Source organism: Condylura cristata, unplaced genomic scaffold, assembly GCF_000260355.1.
Source record: "Condylura cristata isolate star-nosed mole 26May11 unplaced genomic scaffold, ConCri1.0 scaffold00017, whole genome shotgun sequence".
NCBI lineage: Eukaryota > Metazoa > Chordata > Mammalia > Eulipotyphla > Talpidae > Condylura > Condylura cristata.
The window spans coordinates 36,351,931-36,363,178 of NW_004567118.1; the positions used below are offsets into that span (position 1 = coordinate 36,351,931).

Below are 11,248 nucleotides of genomic sequence, written 5' to 3' on the forward strand. Positions count from 1 at the left end.
AGCCCAGGCAGCTGCCTTCAGAGGCAGGGATCTTAAGAGCTTCGTGATAGCTACTGTGGATAAACTTACTCTTTTGGTGCGGGGGTGGCGGGAGGGAAAGAGTCTGGTAAAACAAAATCCCGAAGACGACGACCAGTTGAAAGGTAGAGAGAGGCCGGAGCACCCGCCGCCGGAGCGCGGGAGAGGGGAAGGGGCGGCAGCGCAGAACTAGAACCCGGGTGGGCGAGAGCGCAGAAGGGGGGTCCAGGGGAATGCAGGGACAAGCGCAGCGCGCGGAGGGGCCCCCAACTCGGCGACCCGGGTCAGGCCCGACCACCGCCCTCACCTCGACAGGGTAGAGCTCGTGCGGCAGCACCGCCTGCAGGTCCAAGAGCAGGGTGATGGGGATGTGGGAGAGGAAGTAGAAACCCAGCAGCCACTCGAGGCCACGCCGGGCGCCCAGAACCCCCATAATCCGTTAGCTAGGCTAAGCAGTAGCCGAGACTGCGCTCGCAGGAACCCGCCGACGTGGGAAGACAGGCGGGATCTGTTCCACGTCCCGGGACCCCGCGCCGAGGCCGCCCGCCCCGCCTCTCCCTTCCCCTCCCTTTCCCTCCCGCTTGAAGACCACGCCGGCTGCTCCCATTGGCTGTTTGAATCGCCACGGCGCGGGAAGGGGCGGGGCTCACCGCTGGGCGCGTCCATTGGCTCGTCTCGGGTAGCGTGTCCGACCGAGCGCCGCGTGAGCGGGGGCGGGGCTCCTTGTCCGCCGCGTCTGCGCGCTCGCGGTGCGCCGACAGCTGGCTAGCGAGGGGCGCGACTGCGTGTCGCGCCGCTGGCCTCGTGGCACGCCGAGCTCAGGGGCGGCTGCCCACCGTGGCGCCTGTGGCTCATTCCTCCATTCATTTAGTCCTTATCGAGTGCCGGGCCGTGGGCTCCTATGAGGGTAAAGCTCCTAATCCCAAATCAGTGGGAGTCACAGTCTAGGACCGGCCAGGCAGGCCAGTGCTTTGTGACCCGCGCGGTGGCGAAATCCTCGTCCCGTGGGAGTGGAGGGGACCCAGAAGCCTTCCGAAGGCTGTGTAGGAGGCAACCAGCCTCAAGAAAGAAGAATGGGGTAACTAGGACGTAAAATTGACAAGCCTGAGCCACTGGCTACAGAGAATAAGGAGGGGCAGGATGCATTTATTCATTATACTTTTCTCTATAGACTGAACCCTGGGTCTGCCCTGGGGGAAAGGATGAGTGCGTGCCACTGGCTGAGAAGTGAATTGAAGGGAACGTTAATTTGGTTTAGCAGGTTCATTTGGATGTTGTGAGCAACAGCGATTGATGGAGGTTGAGTTTTGAGGACAGAGGGCCTGTAAGAGATCTTAGAGGTGCTTCAGCCTCGGGTCATGGAAAAGGGGGCTGATGCAGGTGGACAAGAAAGGGTGCAGTGTGACAGAGGAAAGGAGGGAGGGTCAGATGGTGATCGGAGGCAGATGACAACAGCAGGGAGTGAAGAAGCAGGGAAATAAGTGGAGGGGGGAGTGTAGATTCACGTTATGAAGGGAAGGAAAGAGATGAGACAGTAGTTTGAGGGAGATGTGCTCCAGAGGCTTATTTTCAGTTAAGAGAGGAGAGCTTGAGTAGGTGTGTTTGAAGTTTCTTGGATGGGGGAAAATGGGAAGATTAGGGTCAGGTCAACAGATCTCTGTGCTTGCCTAGGTAGACTCCGTAGAATTAGGACCGATGAGAATTACTGACAGTTGCCCTGCTGAAGTGGGTGCCCATTAATCTGGAGGCTCCAATTTCCTAGCCTTGTGCTTTTCTCCAGTGTGGAATCTGCTCAGAAAAAGGTCTCTTTCCGGATTGGGGTTCAGAAAGGCAATGGTGATTTTGAGGAGCTGAACAAGATCGTGATTGAAATGATGGTGGTGTCTGCTGACCCAGTTCAGTCAATGGATATGTAGCTGGATAGGGAGAAACATGAGGCCAAGGAGCTGTTAGACTGGGAGAAAGTGGAGGCAGGAATAGCTTGAGGAAGATGTGCCAGCATGTTGGGAGAAAGTGAATGAATGGGGGATTAGGACAAGGAGTTCCTGGTGTTGGGGGATGTTTGCTGGTGGAAGAGGTCTTTTGGAGTTGAAGTCAAAGAACAGAAAACCCCAAGTGTGGGCTGGGTCAACTGCACAGGCTAGCTAGGATGGTGGTGGCAGGTGGCTGGAGAGAAGGCTGTGAGCCTCTTGCTTATATAGTTGCTTTGATATTAAGCGGAGTAAATATCACCAAATATCACTTCATCAAGTGTGATGGGGCGAGGTACAGCATAAACCTGAGGGCAGACGGGAAACAGTGTGGACCTAGCCTTGGGCACCATGGAAGCTGGTGACCCCATCTCCTGACCCTGAGCTGTGGAGTGTGAGAAAACAAACAGCCTGTGTGGAGAGGGTTGTAGGGAGGCCAAGTCCTTGACAGGGAGCCAGGTGTCATTTACTGTGGGAGGTGAGGTTGAGGGTAAGAGGGGCTTGCTAGCCCCCTGGTGTGTGTGTGGGGGGGTTGGGCTCTGGGGAGGGGTACTTGAAGGGATTAGGGAGTGGGGACAGTTGGGGACAATCAGGGTGGAAGGAGAGGGAAGTGGTGATAGTGGTTTTTTTCTGGGGTGGTGAGCAAGGGCTGACCCATTAGGGTGAGTGGACATTGTCAGAACGGGAAAGCCTGGCCTCCCCAGGGCCCCTGGGGCAGGCTGCAGCACTCCTTACCCACACAGCTGAACTGGCTTTCAGGACAGCAGCCCCTTTTAAGCTGCACTCCTTGCTGATTGTAATAGCCTGCTAACTGGTGGGTATGGGGTGGGGGCCCCTAAGCTGGGGTTTGCTCAGGGAACATGATAAGTGTACAGCTGTTAATGGGGCAGTTCCTCAAAAAACACCCCACCTAGCCAACCTTGTTATCTGTAGATAAAGATTTTCAAGGCCAAGCACTTTTACTGAAAGGCCTCTGTCCAAATAAAATCTTTTCCAGCTGCTGTCTTGTTTGAAATTCCTTTAGTGGGGGAACTGCAGCTCTTAACTTGATGAGGTCAGATAAGCAATAGAAGGCAAAAATGGCCCTGGGGAGAGGGACATGACTAATCAGCAGATTTATCACCCAAAGCAAGTGTTTGGTGAAAGATGATAAAAGAAAAAAAGAAAAAGTTGGCTTTCTTGTCCTGAAAGGGAAGATGCCAAGTTTGTTGTCTTTCAAAAGTTATTTGTATTGTGAAGAGACAGACACCATTAGCCTAGCCTAGGGATGGAAACAGGATTCTAGCATTGTGATCCCAGCTGAACAATGCTGGAAGGCCCATGACAAAGTGGTCACTTCCCACTGTGGTAGCAACTGTACAAAGCGCTTCCTATTTCACTTTAGAATATACCTGTGTGTCCTCCCTTGCCTCCTTCCCCACCCCCATGAATTTTCAGAAGCAGTCACCCTCCCATTGCCCTATTTGATTCCTTTCACTCAGAGTGACACTGATCTGAACACTTGTCTCTATACTTTCCCTGCAAGACGGTAGTTTTCTCACAAAGCTGGGGTCATCATTGAGAGGCCTAGTGAGTGGTCAGACTCCTCTGCCAGCAAGAGATTGTCACCTAGTGTGGTTGTGAAGAGAACACTAGGTGTAAGAACAGCCAGCCAATAGCAAGATTTAGATTTATCAAGTTTCAAGAGGGCCTGCTGCTAATGGAAACTGATAAGACCTGGAAACTGCTGTGGCTTTAGAATTAGCAGACGCCTCCGTACTTCAAAGGCAAACAGTTTGTTCTTTAGCAAAAGCCAAGATTCTGTCAGTGTTGGGAGGTGTAGGAGATTCAGGTTTCTCCAGTTCTGTGGGTGTCACCCAGTAACCCGGCAGAGGGCAGCAAGTCTGTTGCCCTTTCACTCAACCTGTGTACGTGGGCGGAGCTGCAACAGCTGGCAGTTGATTATGAACACCTTTGTTTAAAAGTCCATTTAGGGGCCCTCCCTGGTTCCACAACGGATTAGGATGCAGCACTGCAAGATGGCCATGGCCGCTTGAGGCAAGTTCGATCCCCAGCCCTGGATGTGTACCTGTCAATTGGCCTGTTCTGCTCCCCACTCTCTCTGGTGAAGCCGTTCACAGCCCCTGCACCTCTGGCTTGTACCCCAGTTTTGTGTGAATAAATAAATAAATCTTTTTTTTTAAAAGTCTATTTAGACCTTTTGCATTGAAATATTATTTATCTGGACTACTGACTTTGCCTGTGTCCGCCTAAGATTTGTGTCTGAGGTGTTTCATTTACCTCCTAGTCCCAGTCCTGTTTGTCAGTAGGAGGGGTCCATTTTATTTGGTGAGATCCGGTTACTGGTTTGGAAAGCTAAGAGACAACAGACTTGATGTCAGGACAAAGACAGTGGGAGATCTACAGCAAGGCAGTTTGGGATTACAGTAGTGCTTTAGGATAACGCTATTCTTAGTGTACCTAAGTATATGAATATGTGTGTGTGTGTGTTTGTATATGGAGAAACTAATAATGCAAATGCAGTGTCTGAAACTAAGTGAAGGGTACATGAGTTTTCATTATACTATTTCTTCATATTGCTCAGTAGGTTTGACATCTTTCAAAATAGTTTTCAGGAGAACAGAGATAGCCAAGCCTATCTTCCCTAAAAAATAAAAACAAAAAGCTTCCATTATTAGATGGCATCATGAACACCTTTTTAAAAACCAGGACAGAAACTTTTTATTATTCCTTTTTTAAAGTTAGGAGAAAACAGTTTTGGCCTTTTGTTTAGACTACAATGTTTTTTTCAAAGACCTTTATACTTCAGCATAAAATCCCAAAGAAAATATTAAAAAAAATTAGAATCAGCAAGATTAGTTAGGTTACAAGGTAAAAACCAATATAAAAAAATCACTTGTATTTTTATATACTGGCAATGAACAATCTGAAAATAAAATCAAGCAATTCAATCAAAAGGAATAATATACTTGGGAATACATTTAATAACGTGCAAGATTTGTACACTGAACATGACAAAACATTGAAAGAGTTAAATAAGTGGTAAGAAAGCCTGGGTTCATGGATCAGAAGATTTAGCACTGTTAAAAGGCTGTATTTCCCAAATTGATCTAAGATTCAATGCAACCCTATCAAAACCTCAGGTGGCTTTTTGCAGATATTAACATGCTGATCCTAAAATGCATATGGAAAAGCCAGGCACATGGGGTAGCCAAAATAGTCTTAAAAAAAAGCAAAGTTAGGCCCTCTCTGGTGGTGTAGCAGGTTAAAGCAGCACTGTGAAAACTATCCACAGCCACTGAAGCTTGAGTACCATCCATGGTCAGGGAGGTGGCCCATGTGGTGCGGCAGACCTCTTATCTTGCCCACTGCTCCGTTCAGCAGTATATTTCAGTATATCTGCCTGTTCTGCTCCCCACTCTGTCTCTGGTGGATCCTCTCACACCTGCACTTTTGGCCTATACCCCAGTTCTTATATGCACGAATAAACACATCTGTAAAAAAGTTAAAGGACTCACAACTCCTTTCAAAAGTTACTGTAGGGCCTCCCTGGTGGCACGATGGGTTAAAGCCCAGCACTATGAAGAAGCTCTCTGCAGACACTGCAGCACCAGTTCAATCCCTGACCAGGGAGGTGACCCACATGGCATGGCAGAACTCTCCTGACCAGCCCACTGCTCCCCTCAGTAGTGTATTTCAGTAGATTTGCCTGTTCTGCTCCCCATTCTGTCTCTGGTGATTCTTCTCACCTCTGGCCTATACCCCAGTTCTTGTATACACAAATCTTTTTTTTTTTTTTTAAGTTACTGTAAAGCTACAGTAATTGTGTCTAGATCAATTAAAACTTTGTCTTTAAAATGTTTTCCATTATGGCCCTCCCTGCTGGCGCAGCATGTTAAAGCACAGCACTGAGAAGCTAAAGCCACTTCCGCATGAGTTCGATCCCGCCTGCCCTGGAGGTGACCACATGGCGTGGCAGACCTCTCCTGACCCACCCACTGCTCCCCTCAGCAGTGTACTTCATCAATCTGCCTGTTCTGCTCCCCTCTCTGTCTCTGGTTAATCCTCTCGCCACCTCTGAACCTCTGGCCTGTACCCCAGCTCTGTATGTAAATAAATAAATCTTAAAAAAAAAAGTTTTTCATTACTAGAAGAGAGGCTGAAAATAAATGATCTAATGATTAAATATCTTTCATTTCTGGGATAGCACAGCTGAATATACATACACATGTATCTTACAACACAAATATGCATACATATGTAGTGAATAAAATCACTGTAATGTATAGTTCAGTGGCATTAAGTGTATTCACATTTAGGTAACCATCATCACTATCAACCTCCAGAAATTTTTCATTAATCTTAAACTGCAATTCTGTTCTCATTCAGTAACTTCTCACCCTGCGCCCATGCTAATCACTACACTACTTTCTATCTCTATGAATTTGGCTCTTGTAGGTAACTCACATAAGGATAATCATCCAATTTTAGCTTTTTGTGTTTGGCTTATTTCTCTTAGCACAATGTCTTCAGGTTCATCCATGTTGTAGCATGTGTCAGTATTTCCTTGTTAAGCCTGAATAATATTCTGTATAACATTTTTATCCATTCATCTGTCAACAGACATGAGTTGCCACCTTATGGCTATTGTGAATAATGCTATCATAAACACTAGTTCCTATGTCCAGATATGGAACTGCAGGATCAAATGATAACACTAAGTTTTTAAAGGAATTGCCAGTTTTTGCACAGTGGCTCTTTACATTCCCATCAGCAATGTACAAAGGTTACAACTTCTCATGTACCCTAAACCACAAATTAGATTTTGCAATTTAAAAAAATCCTTAGGGCCCTCCCTGGTGGCGCAGCGGGTTAAAGCACAGCACTGAGAATCTAAAGCCACTTCCGCATGAGTTCGATCCCCGCCTGCCCCGGAGGTGACCACATGGCGTGGCAGACCTCTCCTGACCCGCCCACTGCTCCCTTCAGCAGTGTACTTCGTCGATCCGCCTGTTCTGCTCCTCACTCTGTCTCTGGTGAAGCCTCTCACCATCCCTGAGCCTCTGGCCTGTACCCCAGTTCTGTATGCACAAATAAATAAATCTTTAAAAAAAAAATCCTTAAATACATTTTTGTCTGAACTGTGTAGCTGCAGATTCCAACTAATTCTTACTATGAATAGATGACTACCATATACTTACATGTGAAAAAGCCATCAATGGCCAACTAAACAGTCAAAACAGATTTATCTTTTTATTGAAAAGCTTGGCTTTATTTTATAAATCTTCATAAACACACAAAAAACACAACCAACATCTCATTTCTGCATTTAAGAGTTATACCAAGAATCTGTTGCGTTTTAAGACAGGTATATCAAGAATTTGTTGTCTAGATGAAATAAATGCTGTTAGCCTCAAATATTCTTGATAATGCTGTCTTTGCTTTACTTTTAAGGAATCCTCTTCTAGGATTATTTGACAGTGGTGAAAGAGGTGAGGTCTTTATAAACAGCTGTTTCAAATTGCCCTGTCACTTGACAACCTATAAGTTTTATGGGACATTGTGCCACAGTAATTATTTCTTGATGTGTAAGAAGTTGCTTTTTTGTAAAATGGGGAAAAGATGATTATGAAGGGGGAGAATGAGATGGCAGAAAACATACTCAAGTTCTCTAGCCTCTACCTTTGGAGTCTTCATTTGTCCCTAGGGGCAGATGTGCCTAATTTATTTTGTCTTCCACCCAGCTATTATTGCTTTGTGCAGTCTGTGCTAGCTTAGTTTTCCTCACATGTTCACCATTTTTGCTTTGGAGATCTGCTTTTAGTAATTTGTACTAAAAGTGCATCCATTAGCATTTGATGAGGATTTGTTGATGGTAAACCAAACATGTTTCCTGAAAATACCTTTATATCTTCATGAAAGTCTAAAATTCCAAGTTAGTATTTATTTTCTCTGAAAAGTTTGCTGCTATCAGTCTTCCAGCTTCAATTATTGCTGTTGCAACTCAAACTAAGTATAATTTTTAGGCAATTCTCTTATTACACAGAGACTATTCTGCTATAGTGTGGCTTTAATACTAGCTATCTTGCTATGACATGCCTCCTAAATGTAATCACTCCTAACTATGATCAAATCTAGGAAATGTCCAGCTATTATTTAATATTCTACTTTCTACTGTTTTGGTCTGCAAAACCAATTTGATATTAATTTGACTTTTTTCATTCTATTTCCAAGTCTTTTAATATTTTTTACTTTCCATGTGTTTGTGCATTTCTACAGCATAAAGGTAATGCAGACTGGGTAATTTTCCACAAGTTTTAGTTTACATAATTTCTTTGGCTGGGACCAATCTGCTCTTACTTACTCATTCTATTTTTACTTCTAGTGTCTTTTCCCTCCATGTTTAAATTTTTTTTTAAGATTTATTTATTTATTCATACAGAACTGGGGTACAGGCCAGAGATGCGGAGGCTGAGAGGATTCACCAGGGACAGAGTCGGGAGCGGAACAGGCAGATCAATGAAGTACACTGCTGAGGGGAGCAGCGGGCGGGCCAGGAGAGGTCTGCCGCACCATGTGGATCACCTCCCGGGCAGGCAGGGATCGAACTCATGCAGAAGTGGCTTAAGCTTCTTAGTGCAGTGCTTTAACCCGCTGTGCCACCAGGGAGGGCCTCCATGTTTAATTTTAATGACTTTTATTCCTTTTTTTTTTTTTGATGTGGTTGTTTCCTAGATATTTGTAAGCAGTCATTTTATATTCAGTATCCAATACTTACATTATTTGAAATACCTGGCTTTTGAATATCCCTTATATATAGTGTGACCTTTTCCTTTGTATTTTGCAGTTTGGATCATAAATTTCTATTTGGGTGGGCTTTATAAGCACTTGAAATCCTCTGAGACCCCAGCTGAGGTTACATCTGTGTTTGCTTTTGCAAGGCACCCCAGGGTACAACCGAGGGCCACTTTAAGTTATTTAAAGAGTTTTCCTGGCTTTGATGGTAGCATAAATCTGAACTCTCAAGACACGTAAAAGCAAAGTTGTTTATATTTCTGGAAAATTTTCATCTCTACCTAGAACTTAAGCAACAACACATTTCCTTGTGGCATGTAGATTTTCTTCCTCTCTCAACTCCTTTTTCATTAAAAATATAACCCTTTGAATGTCTCAGCTATATGTGGGAGTCTAAGGTTTTAGCTCAAGGCCACGTCTCCTGTCTCCTATCTAGCTGTTCTGATCAAGGTTCTAACTTGTTTCTTTGAGTCACAGTGTTTTCCTGAGATGGAGTCATTAACAGTATTTACATTGTAAAGTTATGTTTGTAAAGTTACTTATAGCAAAGATTGACATACAGTACTTAGTCAAAAAACATCGGCTATAGTATTAACTGTTACTATTTTTTCTAGTTGGCCTTAGGGAAGCCATGGCTTCATCTTTAATTCTGATTGCTTTAAGAATTCCCTCTTTCTGTAAGTTCAGTTATTCATTTAACATTTGTTGTATTTCATCAGAAATCCCTAAGCTTTTAGTAGGAAAGTTTTCTTTAAAAACATTTCATCATCTATATTGCTGGAAATGAAAGCTCACATGTCCTCATGTACTCTCAAGTCAAACTGCTTGCAAAACGTTGCTGGCTCTTTCTTTGATGGTTAGAGGAAAAGCATGACTAGTAACGACTGGGTTATTCTGTTGGTCTTTATTTTCTATGTGAATGATAACATGTGAACACATGTTAATTTTTAAGGCCCTTTCTTGTTTGCAAAACTGAAGAGCTATTATATGATACAAGCTTTAGTAAACAGTATGGAATGAAACACAGGTGAGTAGTGAGAGCCACATAGGCAACTGGCAAAAATAAGAAAAGGTCGTTTGATTATTCCAGTGTTTAATGGGGAAAATGGCTAGCTCTTTTCAATATTTGGTTTCACTACTTGTCTTTAAAGAGTTGTAACAAGTGATTTAAAATACATGTACTACTACACGCATGTGCAATGACTTACCCTGCGGAAAGTTGGTTAGTTGGTTATAACTAACCAACTTTGAATTATTTGTCTTCTTGGGGAAAAAATGTCATGTCAAAACAAGATAGGGGAAAATGAATTCAAGATATTGTTTACTTTAAAAAGTGGCTCAAATGAGAAGATTTAGCTGTGTATGTGGCGATATGAATCTTCCACATATATCAAGTGGAAAAGCAGTGACGAATAGTATGTATGACCATTCCTATCAAAACTTGTAAACTTGACTGTGCAGAGTACCTGTGGAGCTATTCACATGAAACTACAAATAGTGGTTTGCTACTACTTCCTTTTCACTATACCTTTATGGTTTTAGGTATATTATTAATCAAAAAATGTATCAAATATTTATAAAAACATTTCATATTTATATTATAAAGATATATTTAAAACACATCAATGTTTTAAAAAGGAACTCATAATATTGTCTTTGTAAGATCTTTTTCCCAAGGGCAAGCATCTGAAAAACTTCAAGAAAAGTTACTCACTTTTAAAAACCAGAATATAGCCTTCCTTAATGGCACAACAGGCTGAAGCATAGCACCATGAAGCTATCATCAGCCAGTGCAGCATGACTTCAAGCCCCTGCCAGGGAGCTGACCCACATGGCACAGCAGACCTTTCCTGTCTCGCCCACTACTTCCGTTGGCTGCACATTTCAGTCTGCCTGTTCTGCTCCCCACTCGACTCTGGTGAATCATCTCACCCTCTGTACCTCTGGCCTACACACCAGTCTTGTATGCAGTAAAAAATAAATAAATAAATGATATATATGAACTAGATGAAGGTAGTTGGTTGAGGATAAGCTGTGAAGATCAGTATCTTATCAAAATAGAAGTTAAAAATAAACCCATCTCTCTTTAGAGGCCACTGAATTTTGTTACCTAACATAAACCCTGGCCTCTTAACAAAATCCACTAAAGTTCTACCAACTGCAAATACGCAATTTACCTCTTCCTTCCACATTTCTAGACATTGTTCACTCACTGATAAAAAGTTACTGAACAAGGGTAAAGGGAAAAATGTCACCATGTGTTTGACTCAAGATATTTTAAATCTGTGAGAGAAACTAGATGTTTGAAATCTGAATTAAGATTGAGGTGAGGGGCCATCCCTGGTGGCGCAGCGGGTTAAAGCACAGCACTGAGAAGCTAAAGCCACTTCCCCATGAGTTCGATCCCTGCCTGCCCCGGAGGCGACCACATGGCGAGGCAGACCTCTCCTGACCCGCCCGCTGCT

General features: G+C 43.9%; 1 protein-coding gene across 1 annotated transcript in view; it reads right to left on the reverse strand.

The window, feature by feature from the left end:
* The window catches only part of TMEM97 (transmembrane protein 97), an 8,308-nt gene extending 7,753 nt beyond the window's left edge, over positions 1-555 (reverse strand). The window contains exon 1 of the mRNA XM_012726643.1: positions 326-555. Coding sequence (XP_012582097.1) covers positions 326-451 — 126 coding nt within the window. The 5' untranslated portion in view covers positions 452-555. The remainder of the gene's footprint in view (positions 1-325) is intronic.
* Positions 556-11,248: the final 10,693 nt, after the last annotated feature.